The 16,770-nt window shown below is 39.3% G+C and overlaps 1 protein-coding gene across 4 annotated transcripts in view; it reads left to right on the forward strand.

The window, feature by feature from the left end:
* Nucleotides 1–16,770, forward strand: part of JAKMIP2 (janus kinase and microtubule interacting protein 2) — a 211,402-nt gene that overhangs the window by 158,019 nt on the left and 36,613 nt on the right. For 2 of the 4 annotated variants that reach the window (XM_004696705.2, XM_045284602.1), the window contains exons 6-13: nt 1,017–1,163; nt 1,831–1,971; nt 3,166–3,222; nt 4,136–4,255; nt 7,172–7,300; nt 12,402–12,485; nt 13,159–13,221; nt 15,638–15,736. In XM_004696705.2, coding sequence (XP_004696762.1) covers nt 1,017–1,163; nt 1,831–1,971; nt 3,166–3,222; nt 4,136–4,255; nt 7,172–7,300; nt 12,402–12,485; nt 13,159–13,221; nt 15,638–15,736 — 840 coding nt within the window. The remainder of the gene's footprint in view (nt 1–1,016; nt 1,164–1,830; nt 1,972–3,165; nt 3,223–4,135; nt 4,256–7,171; nt 7,301–12,401; nt 12,486–13,158; nt 13,222–15,637; nt 15,737–16,770) is intronic. The other 2 variants (XM_045284603.1, XM_004696707.2) reach the window with 1 other exon arrangement.

Genomic DNA, 16,770 nt, shown 5'->3' on the forward strand with positions numbered 1-16,770 from the left:
GCTCCAAACCCACCCAAAGGTGCCTTGGAAGACCCTCTGGAAGGTCCCAGCCTTGAAAGCCCGGGGGTGCCGTTCAACTCTGACATGCATGGGGTCACCATGAGTGGAGATTGACTTGATGCCGGTGACTAACAGTATACTAGCTAGCCCTGGAGTGGGGTGATTAACATGCTCCACTGAGAACTGAGAGGCTGGCAGTTCACTTACACCCAGAGGTGGGTTCGAAGAAAGGGCTGGATATCTAGAAGTAGGTAGACTTCCAGAACATCAGCCACCGAAACTCTATGGAGCACAGTTCTAGTCTGACACATGGAGTCACCCTGAGTCACAGTGGACTTAGGACAAGTGGCTCCTAGTATTCCTCTACGTTTCCTTCATCTGGTGAGAAACATGATCCTCACCACAAATGTCAATGTGATTTCACATTTGTGGTATCATGTGCCTGAAGCAATTTGCATAAAGCTGTTGAATGGGAAACGACTTTGCTTTGTCAACTTCCACTGAAAATACACCGCAATGTTCTAAATACATAAGTAGCCTTAGTGTGAGCAGGAGACTGGGCAAATTCTCTAATCAAAAGCATTGGCTTTGGGGTCAGCCAGGCTTGGTTGCATTCCGCTCCTCATTGTACTATGTAGTGACTGTGTGGTTCTGATGAACTCCTCCATCTTGCTGAACTGGAGAGGTCATTCCTGGTTGGAGGAGATGCGTGAGAAAACAAGGCATTGGAGCTGAGCACGGTGAGGTGCCTTCCGTGGAAGAAGCAAGAGGAAGCCATGCTTACTGTGAGTAAGCATTTCCACAAGCAGTATCTCTGCAGAAATTCCTGTAATCTGAATAAAGGGGTATGAAAACTAAGCTGAGGAGACAGTAGAGGACACTGAAAACAAAGCCATCTACAGATGTATTGCAATGACATGCGTCAGCCTCAAGATGTGCTTCTCTCCCATCGGTTCGCTTCCCTGCTCCCATCTCTCCTCAATACAGGAGACAAACTATCACTTCTTTCTTCCCAGTTAAAACGTGTCCGAGAAACGGAAAAGCAATGTAAACCTCTCCTGGAGAGGAACAAGTGCCTCGCCAAGAGAAACGATGAACTGATGGTGTCTTTGCAGCGGATGGAAGAGAAACTAAAAGCCATTACCAAGGAAAATTCAGAAATGGTACGTATCGGCGTCTGCAGAATTGCAGCCCTCTCCTTTATATTGCTCCAGTAGCCTGACTTATTGTTATTTCTCCACACATTTTTAAAGTGCTGTGCTATTTATGAAAGACTGAGTTTTCCCTTATGTAAGCAGGGAGCCTTGAAGGAAGAAAGCACAAGGTTGCTTGCTCTGAATTGGATGGGGTTTCTAAATTTGTCCAGCAGTTAGAGCGCTTCCAGGAACCTGCTCCCTCTCCCAGAGCATGGAAACAGGAAGGGGCGCTTCAGTGGAGCTTCTCACCACCCAAACTGCCTTCCAACAATGTCACTACCATGCTCTCTGCAGGGTTGCATGGTGGGCAGCCCCTCCCCTTCCAAGGTCTTGCATGATCGTGGGGAAATAGATTGCATTATGAATGGACATATGAAAAGCTAACGTGCTTCTTAAGGGGCTGTCCAGTTCTGCAGGTCTTTGGAGAATCCCCAGTACTTCTGACGTATTACAGGAGAGGAAATGTATTTTGAGGATTTGGGTTGGTGTGTGTGCATTCCAGCAGGGCAAGTTCCAAATCTAGCTGACACTTCATATCATTTCTATAAGTATGTTGTTAACAACTAAAACGCAAGACTTTTTAAGCCTCCGCCTGTATTTACATTCTTTTCAAATAATTGCTTCTCAAATTCAGAGAGAAAAAATCACATCACATCCACCCTTAAAGAAATTAAAATCTCTGAACGACCTCGACCAAGCTAATGAAGAGCAAGAGACAGAGTTCCTCAAGCTTCAGGTCATCGAGCAGCAGAACATCATTGATGAACTCACAAGGGTAGGTCTTGCTCAGTCTGGAAACGCCGAGCTGTTTCCAAGGACAAGTGTCCAATAAGCCGGCACATGCCGGATGCTCCTAATAACTGTCATTGGGTCCCAGAGACCCAGGTTTGTATACTTAACATGTAAATATGTTCAAGAGATTCTATACCAGATTATTTTATTATTGAACTGCTTTATAACTTTTTATTGTCCCCTTTGTTAACTAATTGATAGCACAAATGCCGTCTTAAGTAAAAAGGGAAGTGGGACGTCAGTGAATGTATATTGTGATTGCCCTCCAGTCGCTGCATCTTAGGACCCACAGTGGTGTACAAAGGTGAAAAGCTCCAATCCCACTGATTTAATTAAGCTAAATTATATATCGTGTTTGCCCTCCTGATGCGCTACTTTCCTCAATTTACTTTTATATCTTCTTGATTTATGCATCTCAAAGATGCACTAGTCCCGGAGGGTGCCCGGGCTGGAACGTCTTGAGATGAAGCTGTGGCTCCTTAAGCGTTTTGGAGGGTTGCGGTGTATCGACAGGGCTTTCCGGGAGACCGAGGCAATCCTGGTCCCATCTCACTTGGAATGTGCACCTGAACTACACGGAGCACCGTGTGGTGCAAATCCGCCCTACGAGGAGGCGAAAACTCCGTAATTATTTCTAGGTATTCATTTGGTGGTCTAGATAATTCCACTGCAAACCAAAAAGTAAAAACAAAATGTTAAGTGACTCCGAAGAATAAGCAGACCCTCTATTCTCATCTTTAAGGAAGAGCAGGTATCTAGCATCGTCAAAAGTTACCCCTTGATACCTTTCAAATGATTAAATGAAAATAATTCAATTTCTGTTATTGCAACATGATATCTTTTTCAAAAATAATTTGAGATCTATAAAAACTGAAGGACTGTGCTTGGGAGGGGGTTGTATGGGAGAATATCTTCAGAGCTGGTTGATTTTCCAGTAAAAAGGATTCTGATTAGATTCATGCAGTGTACTTCCTGCTTTGAGACTCAAATCTGCATAGATTTGCTATAGAGCCTTATTATTTGGACAGCATTTAAATATCAAACCAAAATTTAGAAAACATAATCTTGCTTTCAATAGCCACATGCCTTAGCGGGAGAACCACTCGGTCTTAGAAAACGACTCTAGGGAAATAGATACCAACTCTAGGTCTGAACTGCCCTTTAATCTATTTTCCAGGACAGAGAAAAACTTATTCGTAGAAGAAAACATAGAAGAAGTTCCAAGCCAATTAAGGTAATGAGAAAACCAGGTTATCGCATTTGGCACAAACACAGCGGGCGAGGTGAGGCTTGCCAAGGAGTCTCCTTGTGAAGATGTGTTAAGTCAGATGTCCCAGAACCGCAGCAAACCATGGGCTTTATTTGCTAGAAGATCATCTGTTCCTTGTCATTTCTCAGAAGTCCAATACATTTGCTGTGGATCTTCACTTCTAAGGGTTTACCTCATGGAAATTCTGCCAGATGGTTTCCCTTGAAGAGAGAAGCCACTTGACATGCAGTGGGAAAGTTTACCTGAGAGATTAGAGGGACACTCTAAAAGCATGCAAGCAATATGTACACATTGTTGTCTCTAAGGAATACATTTAGGGCCCGAGGCCTACCTTATAAATGATTGTCATATTTTTCTTGGAAAATATTAGAGATAATGATATTCTTATCCTACTAATTTCTGTCTAACCTCTTGATTCACACAGAGTTTTGTGAACTTTTAGTTTTTCTGTTAGTTTTTATTTTTTATTGTTGTTTTTCCCAAAAATAAATCTGAATATTACATTCGACGACAAGAATTAAGATCTAAAAATTCCTTTCATGTACATGCCTGGGCTTTCAAAGTGACTTGATTATACTTTAAATATGGAAAGGCTAAATTACATAAGCTCCTGCCATAAAAATTTGATGTTCATAAAGTTCTAATATTTCCATGAAGAGGGCTAAATATTCATGAATCTCTGGAGCTTCAACACATCACAAGTGTGTCTTGAGATGTTTATGTTCATGTTCATCTGTTTGTTTTACTTTTAAAAAGCAGAAAGGATCCACGCAGCCCACGTTCATTTACACGTATGCCAGTTGGTAGTGCCACAGCAGGATGCCAGCTACTCCCCACTTTAGTTGTGTTAATCAGCTTGTGTTAATCCCTCCACCAGCGGCCTGTTTTGGACCCATTTATTGGCTATGATGAAGACTCCCTGGACTCAGAGACATCTTCCATGGCCTCGTTTAGGACAGACCGGACACCAGCTACCCCTGATGATGACCTGGATGAAGTAAGCTTCCCCACTCCCCTGGTCATTGAGTTGCTGCCCAAGGAAAGGACGAGTGTAACTTTTTGTCTCCTTCTTGAATAGCGTAAAGTGATTTGATAATAGTGACCAATTTGGACACTGCTCTTGGTGTTATTGCCTCTGGGAGAATAACTTTACCTGTGTCAGGTAACCCCGTCAGAGACCTCGCTATATAATTCACTCTATAATTTAATTGGGTTTTTTTTTTCCAAAATAAGATTCTGCCCTCAAACTCTTCATTAAGGGATTTCAGGAGGCAAAGGATAAGGTTGGGCTTTTTAATACGGTGATGTTTAGAGGATCAGCTCATCAGCATGGTCTGGATGGATTCTGTTACAATTGAAAAGCCTTGGACCATATCTTTGGATCTCTCTTCCTGACCACTCCTGTAATTTCCCACCAAATTATGTGGTGATTTGTGAGGCTGGAGGTTTGAGACCAAAAACTGTAAAATTGTGCTTTCTAAAAATTTTTCTGGGGAAGAAGTTGCTCTGTATGTATGCATTGATGTTTTTTAAGAGTGATGAAACGTCTGAGTATCATATCTTCCAAATTTTGATTCAAAATCTGAGTACCCATTTTTCTAACTTAAATTTTGAAATTGACCAAAATCTAAGGCCAAATATATATAATCAGAAGGTATAAATAAATAAAGCTATCTTTTTAATTTTTTAAAAGCTCAGGTATATTTCTACAGTTATTCAAAAGAGATGTCAGAAAGAACTCTGATGTTTGCTCTTGCATGTAGATTTCTAAAGAGAGTGGAAGAAATGAAGGAAAAGAGCTGAACAAACATTTCAAAGGCAAAGTGTAGCTGGAGAAGACAGAGTATTATAAAGAAATGTGCACAGACCTGAGGTTAGAAAACAAAGGGGAAGGACACACTTGGCATTTCTCAAGCTGAAAGGACTGAAGGTAGAACTGGCCCCGTGGGCTTCCCAGGCTGTCACTCTGCCGGAGTAAGGAGCCCTGCCTTTCTCCCATGGAGCGGCTGAGCATTTCAAAGAATAAGAAATCCTTATTTGTACCCATTCTAAAGACAGGTGACCCACAGAATGCAGACCTTACTTAGCAATATTGTTACTATCACACCCAAGTACATTTTTGCTGAAAATAATGAAAACACAATTGCAGCAATATATCAGCAATGAGCTGCAGGAAACTCAGCATACAGAAGAAGTCCTGGAATAATGGATATCTATTGATATCAGTTAACTATTGACTGAAGGCAGACAATGCTAAAAAGATGTTTACTTGAGTTTTACTGACTATAAAAAGGCACTTTGCTGCATGGATTATGACAAATTATTGGTAATATTGAAAAGAAAAAAATCAAGAACACTTCATTGTGCTTATGTGGAACCTGGGTATACATAGATCCAGAGGCAGTCATTTGATCAGAACAGGGGAATACTACCTGGTTTAAAATCAGCAAAGTTGTATGCCAGAGTTTCATCTTGTTACCATCTTTACTTAATCTGTATGCTGACCAAATAATCTGAGGAGCTAGCCTATGACAAGAAGGTAGTGGCATGAAGATTGGAGGACGGCTCATTAACAGTCTGTGATTTTCAGGTGAACAACCTTGTTTGCTGAAACTGAGGAGTACTGGAGCACTTACTGATCAAAATTAAGGACTGTCGCTTTCAGTATGGACCATACCTCGGCATAAAAAAAGCCCTCACAATTTGACTGATAAACAGCATCCTAATGAATAGGAAACATAGTAAAGTTGCCAAGGATTTTATTTTAGTTAGATCCACAATTCAATCCAAAGTCAAGGAATCAGCAGTCAGGAAATCACATGACACAATCAACACATTGGAAAATGTTGCTGTAAAAACACCTCTTTAGAGAGTCAAAGAGGAAAGAAGTCTTGCTGAGAACCAAGTTGTACTTGCTCAAAGTCATGGTGTTTCCAATTGCACCATATACGTATGAGAGACGGATCATGAACAGGGAAGACCGGAGGAGAATTGATGCCTTCGAATAAATGTGTGGGCAAAGAATATTGAAGATGCCAAGGCTGCCAGCAGATTAAGCCAATCTTCCATGGAAGAAGTACAGCCGGAATGCTCCTTATAAATGATGATAGTGTGAATCTCTCTCACATATCAAAATTGCACATATTAGGAAAAATGGAGCTGTACCTTTAAAAAGGCATCGTGCTTGGTAAAGCCAAGGGACAGAGCAAAGGAGGAAACCACTAAAAGAGTGTTGAGATGGCATTGAGACGGCGGTTGCAACACTGGGGTCCCAGGAGGGTGCGGCAGGGAGGGCTAAGCAGTTACAGATGGGTGACTGGAGTTGTAACTGACTCAATGACCCCCTAACACCACCAGAAATCTTTCTTCACTGTTCACCTGGAAGGTTTGGAAATGTTTGGCGACGCACACCTTTAAGAGTGAAAAATGAAATCAAACACAATGAGAGATCAAACCATTAACATCTCTTTAGAAACAAAACAAACAAAAGAGGAATTTGTTTATAATATTCTATTGGAGTAGATTGTGTTGATTCCCCACCCCATCACCCACTATTATAATTTTATAATTAAAATATCTTCAAGGGAAACTACAACATGACTGATTTGCATCTAGAAAATCTTTCTAAAGTGATGTTTCATTTATAGAAACTATAGTAAAAAGGTGAGTAATGTGGAAAGTGACATCATTTGATTTATTAATTTATAATGATCATCAAATTCTTGAGGAAAGCAATCAAGGTAACAAAAATTTGCACTTTCTATGTCTTTCCAAAAAAAAGAAAGAAAACCATTAACATCCAGTTGATTCCAACTCACAGCGCCCCTATATAGCGACAGCTATGATGATTTTAGCTTGAAGAGTAGGACCTAAATATAGCATCGTTTTCGTTTTGTCTTTTGTTAAACTGTAGGGCTTAGCAGCTGAAGAATCTGAGCTACGATTTCGACAATTAACAAAGGAATACCAGGCACTCCAGAGAGCATATGCCCTCCTGCAGGAACAAACGGGAGGCATAATCGATGCTGAAAGAGAAGCCAAGGTTAGTGCACATTTGACTGGCAGCAGTCACAGCTTAAAAGCACGCCAGCTACGAACCTATCAATAGGACAGTCTCCCATGCCCTTCACTCCTCTGCTGCTTTTGAACTGTTGGATCTTTTATGTCAACAAGCCTGGGATCTGAAAGCATGAAAACCGGCTTCAGTTGATGCTTTTATTCCTTTAAAGATGGTTGAGTATATCGTTCTTATTCTTGCCATTTGAAAACTTACATTTTCAAAGCTAGACAATATTGGATTTGATCATCCCTTTTATTCAGTCTCTTGAATGGAGAAGAAAACGTTGCTGTTTTTTTCAAAAGATAATGGCTAGCCAGTTTCTTAGGTAATAAGCACACCAGTGCTTAGTGACCGTTTACGGAGGATTTTCTCAGATATATTCATTTAATTTATCTTACACCCCTCAAAGGAAGGTATTTTATAAAACAGGTGTTTCAGAGAAGTTCATTGTATTGCCCAAGATAAAATAGTTATGAAGTAGCAAAGCTAGGACTCCAGTCCAAATGTTTACTTAGCCAAATGTCCTTTCCACTCTGCCTTAACTTCCCTACACAAACCTGTTGGAACAGAAAGAGAGAGACACACACACAATTCTACCTTATGCTGAGTATTGTACATGCAGTACCTCATGGTATCCTAAACAGTTCTATAATGTGGATGCTATTATTATTATTATATCCTTTTTTATGTCAGAGGAAATAATAGGAGAGATTAGCTGTGGTTTAGTGAGGTTAAGCTCTTTAACCACAGGTCACAAAGCAAGACTAGGAATCTAGGCTTCCTACCTCCGGCATCCTAACAACTGCACCCTGACCATCTCGGTTTAATATAGGTAGAGTGAGGGGAGCGTGTTACCACCTGGTGCTTTTTTCCCACTTTCTTCTGCAAGAGTTATAAGAGCCTCTGTTGGTTATTTAGTGAAAAAGGACGGTTTCACAGCTATGGATTCTTAAGTGGTAACATACATACAAACACAGTAGATGTGTTCTGAGTCAACGCTGATTTGTAATATGTGGGCAAGCAGTCATTCAAGATTTTTCTAAAGGGGTGCACATCTGTGCCTTCATTGTGTATGCTGGAAATGTGGTAGTCGTCTTGCTTATCATTAGCAATATTTACTAAGCGTGCTCACCAGTATAGCTCTGAGCAGTTAAAATAATAGTCCTCTTTCCCTCATTGGATTCCTACATGTACACTAAGTGGCGCTGAAAACACAAATGATAGAAAATTATGTGCTGTGTATGGTCAACATGTGGGAAACTTACTATCTGAAAAAGATACACAAACACAGATCAAGATGTTACAGAAAACACAGGAAAATGTAAGACAATAGAATAAAATGAGAAATTTTATAAAAAATCATCCCTGAAAGCAAGATAGTAAATTTTAAATTTAATAAATAGATAAATTCTGGGGGAGAAAAAGGAATACAGAAAAGAGGCAAAAAAAAAAAATTAAGAATGGGAAAAAGTACTGTAACTCCTAAAACAATTGGACTATTTAAAAAGGAGAATACATTGAAAAAAATTTATAACAATAAAATTGGAAATTCAATGAATAGATTTTTTAAAATAAATATTCCAAACTACAGAATTAAAGTAATACGTTAACTTGGTACTCTTTATAGCCTATAACAATTAAATAAATTAATCACTAGATAAACAATATGTCCACAAAATAAATTCTACCACCAGGGAGTTTTATAATTGAGTTCTGGCAAATATTCAAGAAGCATATAGCACCAATATTATAAAAAGTATTCCTGATAATGAGAGGTGAAGCTATACTTTCCAATTTGTCTTATAAAGCAAGTAAAAACTATACTTGCTTAAAATAAAAAAACTATACATCAAAACTATAAATAGATAGTTATAATTAATATAAAAACTATAACTAGAACAATGACAATTACATGTCACTTTACTCATGTATGTATATGCAAATAAGGAGAATATTAACAAATCAAATTAATTAAAATACATATACACATGCCATGACCATGTTTGGATTTCCTAAAAATGTAAAAAGTGAACAATAAATAATTCAGTAATATCGATTCAATATAATTTGTTGAAAGATGAAACTATAAAATCATTTCAATATATTCATGGATAAAAGATTATATAGTCAATACTCAATATTAGCACAATTAAGAATGGATTTTTTAAAGCTGATCAAGTTAAGTGAAACATTAAGTGGTTTCCAACAATATTCTCTTTAAATGAAAAGTAATAAAAGGATAATTATCAATGCTGATTTTATTTAACCATATATTAAGTGCTAATCCAGATCCTAAGATGAACCCCCCCCCCAAAAAAAAAATTACATATCAAGGCAGGAACGGAAAATATATATTTTTCACAGAAAATATGATAATCTTAAAAATATATGAGATGATTTTGAACAAATTGTATGTCCAATCAAGTTTGATAATGAGCTCAGTGTCAAAAAGTATTTACATACAAACACATACGTACATACAAACACATATATCAGGTAGGCAGGTAGGTACACACCAACAAATTGAAGAAGTTCGGTATTTTACGGAAAAGCCTGTCCTAACCAAAAAAATAAGCAAATTAATATAAAGACAATTTCCTGAAGAGACTAATGATCCAAAGCAAACTCACTGTCTTTCTCCATGGAGCTAGCAGGAGATTTTGAACAGCTGACCTTGCACTTAACAACCCAATACGTAACCCTGCATGTAAAAAAACGTATGTTTATTAATTATCTAGGAAACGCTAAAATAACAATGAAATACTATTTTAACACATGGCAAATTGCTATCACATCAGCAGAAAAGTATCTGATAATACTAAGTTTTGGTGCGCTGTGACTAGAAAAAGTATAAATTCTATTACCCTTTTTGGAGAATGGCATTATTTAATCATAAGTGTGAAATGTATAATATCTGATAATGTAACTTTTTTTTCACCCAGAACAGACTCTAGAGAAGCTTCCACGTCTGTACAGAAAGACATATCTAGGAATGTGCCATGCAGCCTAATTTATAATAGCAAAGGAAATGCAAAGCATTTCAAGGTTTCGAATGCTAGCATGAATAAGTGACTTGGGATGGCCTCACACGATAGAGGAGATGCTGGATGGGGCAAGCGGTGCAGCCCAACGAAAAGTGCCTGGGAATCTTGACGGTGGAGTTCCCAACCATTAGCTCGTGTCTCCAGACTGGAGGGGCGCAGTTCCACGTGGGTTCCCATGGGCTGTCTCGAGTCAGAATAAATTCAAGTTTTTGTTGGTTTGTTTTTCTCATTTGGGGTTTAGATAGACAGATCGCAAATGACAAATAAACAAACGAGTTAAATACATTCACAGAGAGATAAATCTCGAGAATTTATCTCAAAGAATGTTGTTCATGTTAAACAATAATTCAACATGCAGAGTAGGATTGGAAAAATGCAATCACTTATCATACACCATATGGTAAAATTACATTAGGCTTAAAGGAATTTAAAAATCTGTGTGTGTGCGCGCACGCGGGCACGGGTGCATGCATGCGTCCCCAAAGAAACCCCAACCCACTGCCATGAAGTAGAGTCCAATTCTTAGCAGCTCTATAGGACAAAGTAAGTCTTTATGGAAGCAGATTGCCTTATGAGATGGCTAGTGGGTTTGAACTGCTAAGTTCAACCCATTGCTTTACCAAAGTTCATACAGATACATGTACACACCCGTGCACATGCACGAGAGAGCTTCAAAACGTTCATGTAAAAATAGAATGAAAAGATACTATAATTTTTCCACTAACTTTTTGAAGCCCTCTTGTTTAATAGCTACACAAATACACATCTTCCATCATGCACAGACAAGGTAAACATCCAATTCAGGAATGCGGTTAACGTTGGGAAGTAATGACAAGCTCTGAAGTGGTACACAGGCCTGCTAACTGGATTTTAGCAGAATATGTCTAATACACATACATAGGAAATAAATGCAAAAATACATGTTAATATTTTATAAAACTGGTGGATATGCTACTGCTGTTAGGTGTAATTAAGTAGGTTAATTATCTTAATTTTTAATTTCTAATTATCTTAGCTATTTCACTTGAATAACATCAAAAGAGTGGTGTTTGAACTCATAACCAAAATCATACTGCTTATGATATAGGGCAGAAGATATCTCTATTATTTCTGTGATTTAATGTGCCCTAAGTAATTAAACCCAAGAGAGTGGTAGAAAGAATAAAGGCTATGTAACTTTGGGAAATATGATAAGACATCAAAAGTTTATGGACAATTCCATTATGCTTTTATTCCATTTTTCTACAACTTTTTGAAGGCCCCCCACCCCATTACTCAAATGAACTTGGGCTTGTTTCCTCATCTGTACGGTTACTGGCTGATGCTCTCCAAACTCAGTTATTTGATCTAAACTCAGTTATTTGATAATGACACTTCATGATTTCATAGATGGCTGAGCTTATCATGAGCTGGAATATGTGGGAAAGGTGACAGTATAGGGTATAAAGTTGACTGCAAAACAGAAAGATTGGTTAGAGTCAAAATAAGAGAAGGCATTCTGGGAGGGCAATTGGTGCAAAGAAAGATGTAGAGTCACAAGATAGATTTAGGAAACAAGACCACCAGAAGATACGGGTGAACTTTGTGTCTAAGGAGCCATGGGGAACGATTGATAATATAATGACCACTTGCAAAAAGAAGCTAAGAAGTTTGAACTTTAGCCTAATGATAAAGGGAGCCAGTGAATATTTAAGGAGAATTTGCTCAGAAAGATGGTTTACGAAGAATCTTTTGTCATAAGAAAATTCCCTTTTTTCTTATTAGTATAAATTCTAGGGACATGCACAAAGGCACAGCTATGGAGTAGCCTCTGACTCATCAAGTCCCTAGGGGACAGATTTTGTAAGGCTGTAATTTTTACCGAAGAGGACAGCCCCATCTGTCTCCCATGGAGCAGCTGGGCTCTAACTGCTGACCTTTTGGTTCACAGTTAACACTGCACCAATCAGGCTCCTCAGGGACCTGAAGGGGAGAGGGCTATAAAACGCACCATCATTTAACTTGCTAAATTCTGGAATTTTGGATTTTGGTTTCACCAGGCCCAAGAACAGCTCCGAGCAGAGGTGCTAAGGTACAGAGCCAAAACTGAAGATCTGGAAGCAGCGCTGGCTCAGAAAGGGCAGGTAGGCACTTGGCTGGTCCAGTTTCAAATTGGACAGACACAGACACTGTGATCTGACGTTCCAGTAGGTCACTGCGCATGGGGCAGCATCCAAGACTTGACTCGGTTCTCCACAGTGATCTTTTCCTAACTGTCCTCGAAGGGCTGGCTCTCTGTTTCTGCCCCTGAGAGTGGGAACCCAGTCTCAACAACAAATGAGGTTGGCCTGGCAAGGGAGTGCCCAAAGACGAGCCCTGTACACACAGTCTAGACTTGTCTAAAGCGCCGAGACAAGGACCCACCCCTCCAGCTGCATTCTTTGCCTCTGTGCTACATTTATGGCTCTGCATTTTAATGTTGTCCATCCATATGTATCTAGCCTGTGTGCCCTCTGACCCTTTTCACTTCTTGCCTGTGTGGTCACTTCTGAGTCCCCAGAAGGCTGGTCCTGGATTTTTCAAACTGGAAGAGGCAGCGATAGAGAGTGACAATGGAAAGGGGGTTAAATTTTCCTTGGCAACTTTGGCCCCAAGATCTTGGGAAAAGGGAGCTGGAAGGGGTGGGTGTCATTTGCTAGGTGTTGACAGAAGAGCAACCCGGGTGAGAGGAAGACAGCTCTGGCAAAGTGGTTTGACGACACATGCTCTTTCATGCCACTCTGAAATGCTGACTGCACGATATTCTTTGTCAAACAGGATTCACACTGGGTAGAAGATAAACAACTTTTCATTAAGAGAAACCAGGAGCTTTTAGAAAAGGTATGTGGGGCGCCACACCCTAGTGGGGCAGAGGAGAAAATGATGCAAGATCCAGGAGCAGCAGGGGGTGCGCTCAGGAGTGGCACAGGGGCCAGGGGCAGGGGGGGCTTGGTAGGCGCTGCACTCTCCTTGCTAAGGGCTCGACTGCATCCCTGTCACCGCCATCGCCATCAGCTAAGTGGCACGTGTGCATGGCTCTGCGCTGGGTATTGTGCAGCCTTGAGAGGATGTGGTCCCTGGCACCAATGGATTCGTTACCCATATGTACATATACACTGTATAGCTACCATACATGTGTATATACACGCACACAGCATGTGTGGTTGTCCATTGGCAAAAAATGCTCGATACGTCGGACTTGTTATTTTGTACAAGGAAGTGATAGAACACGGCTGTAATACCATAGCCCAGCCTGTGTCCCCACTTACATTCATTTTGCTAAGCTTGGCTCTTTATATATACGTATACACAATTTAGAACATTTTTCAATACATCCAAGTTACAAAACAACATTTCTAGGAAGTTTTTTCAGCAAAATTATATCCAGAAGTATAATGTAGGTTCCACGGGAGGGGAGCTTTAAAAGTATCCTGGAGAAATGGAAGGAAAAGATGGTAAACATTTTTCATGAACATCTTGAAGACTCCTTGGAAATGAAATATAATTTTAATAATCTGGACACAGGCTTTTGATTTGGGGCAATTAAACGTAACAGATTAAGTTGAAAGATGACTTTCCTTTGGCACTTACCTTCCACAATTTACAAAAATTACCTTCCACAAATTTACAAAATAGCCTATATTATTCTTGGCAGAAATAGGATTTAAAAGCTCATTTGGATAATGGAAACTATTCTGTGGTCCAATTTAAAATTATGTACCAATTATTTAGGATTATTTATACCAGTATCTTCTCTAATTGAAAAATAAATAAATAGCCATCAAACCTCCCAAAGCATGAGGAAGATAAAGAAAAGATTTGTCCCTGTACCTGAGTTCCCTTTCTCTAGTCTGGCAAAGTTAGGATATCTTATTCCACCCTCTACATGATTCAGAGAGAGCTCATGGGTAGAGCGTAGGTGGGGAGTGAAGGCTGGTATTCTAGCATTGGGTACTGGTTCTTGAGATGGTTAAGGTTCCTGTAAAGAAAATTCAATGGGCATTGACTTTATAAACTGCAATCCAGGACCCACTGATCTAATCTCCAATGTTACCCACCAGAACCAGACGTCTTTTCCAAATGTCTCATCACTGCTCTCCATCTAAGGGTCTAGAAAATGGAATGTTCTTTGTGACCCACCTCAGTCTTCTCAAGCTTTCTAAAGTTTACTAGACCAAAAACATCTAGTATAAAGAAAAACTTGAATTGACTGCATGAGTTAACATACCAGGTTTCTATTTCTCCATTTATTATGATTTCTCCCATTATCACGAGGCTTTTTAATAGCATTTTATAGTCTCAGAGATGCTATCTAGAATAATTTATACTATATGTTTTATCTAATAAGTAATCTCTATATGTCGTCTGTCTGATTTTCTTTAGTTTGAATATATTTTGGCTAAAGAGAAGCTTTTTGAGTGTGGGTAAAAGAAGAACAGATTGAAAATAAATAAATCGTTGGGGAAGTAAAATTCATTAAATCTTATTGATCTTTGATAAATCCTATTTCTAAAGTCCATATTTCAAGTAGTTACCACAAACCTACCCATAGGGCTAATATCAAAGGCAGCTTAAAACTTACTGAAATTCACAACTATTCCCTGATCCTTTGAAATCTAAAGATAAGTCAGACATAGACTAAGTCTACGTGGGGAGGAAAATTTCAATGAACTAAAGTACCTACAGACATCAAGTCTGCATTTTATATAAGAAATACAACATCCTATCAGAAACCAAAGGAAAATAGTTGTTATTTCTGAACAGGTAGGTAAAGGAAGGTTCTTATGGTAGGAGATGTTAGAGCTTTGTGTTGAAGGAAGTGCAGGATTTGCCTGTAGAAGATGGCACGAGAGCCCTTAGGAGATATAGCGGTGAGCAGGCACAGAGTTCAAAGGGTAGGTAAGATTTCTAGCTTTTAAGGTATTTGTGAGTGCCTGTGAGAGTACTACTGTGTACGGATGAAAGTAGTAATATTTGACACTGACGATCAATGTCCCCTACCCATCACAAGGCCCAGCACCGCTAAGACTTGATCCCCATGGATGGAGATGTCTTCCTGTAGTTTCCTGTGACTAGAACTCAACCAAAGGATGCCTTGGAAGAAAGCTCATGATTTAAGTCTATTCATATATACTTGGGAGTTTTTGTTGTTGTGGAGGTCTAGATACTTGATTCACTGAATGCTATCCATGCTTGCTTTGCAAAGTTGTAGGTGCTTTCTGGAATGCTCGCCTAACTAAAGGATTTACTTTATTAGATAGAAAAGCAGGAGGCGGAAAATCACCGGTTACAGCAGGAACTGCAGGATGCCAGAGACCAGAATGAGCTGCTGGAGTTTCGAAACCTAGAGCTAGAAGTAAGGAAATAATAATAAAAATTCAAATGAGCCTAGCTCTTAACCTGCTGCAAGCACTCATTTGCTATATGCTGAACAAAGCAATTCACATACATATTGGTATTGAAACATACCAGCCAGTCACTCCGCCAGCCAGGCAAAGTGTCAACTGACATTAAATAATTTGTTTGAGGCTAGATGGAAAAACCTGGATGCAACTTAAAACTGCCTGGTCAGAGAATGTACTTTTTAAGACCACTATGTTCATGAAGGTGAAAGAGTGCATGATTTTAAAAGTAATTTGAATACTTGAATTCAAACTTCTTCCATATCTCATTCCTTTTAAATAAGCAATCTCATCTTTCATTGAACATTGACTCATCAAAATAGTATTTTAAATGTTTTATTCCAATATATGCTATATGTAAAAACACTTTGCAGTCCCCAAGTTATGATTACATTCCATTCTTGTAACTTGAAGTCATTATGTCAATTTTGTAGGTGAGTCAGAACAGGTTCATCTTAGCCTTGTTTTGGCTCAAGCCTTTTCAGTGATAAAAAAGCTGTAAAGTGGGTGATTGTGAGGAAGAATTTGTTTTTAAGTAGGAGTCAAACAAGTAGGGGCTGATTCAGTCGGTTGATTCAAAACCAAACCATAATGTTAAACCTGCTCAAAGTGAGCTGATTCCAGCACCTACGATCCTCCAGGACAGAGTATAATTGCCCTTTGGGTTTCTGAGACTAGCAATCTTTAGGAGGAATAAGGCCTCATCCTTCCCCCAAGGAGAAGCTGGTGGGTTTGAGGTGCTGATCTTGCAGTGAGCAGCCCACTGAATGAGGGCAAATTTACATGACATTAAAGGGCAAGTAAGAGTTGTTCCTAAGTCAGATGTCCATAACCTGGGGACTGCTTGGCTTTATAAGTAAACTTTTTAGTCCACAGGGTGTTTATGCAAAAGGCTGCTAAGAAAGAAAATTAGCTTGTTTTAGGAACTACCTTGATCAATTTGACCAAATTTCACCTTTTTTTTTTTTTTAATGTCCCATATAAATCA

Source organism: Echinops telfairi, unplaced genomic scaffold (genome assembly GCF_000313985.2).
Source record: "Echinops telfairi isolate 266 unplaced genomic scaffold, ASM31398v2 ScPeMD7_7469;HRSCAF=8507_0, whole genome shotgun sequence".
In the NCBI taxonomy this organism is placed as follows: domain Eukaryota; kingdom Metazoa; phylum Chordata; class Mammalia; order Afrosoricida; family Tenrecidae; genus Echinops; species Echinops telfairi.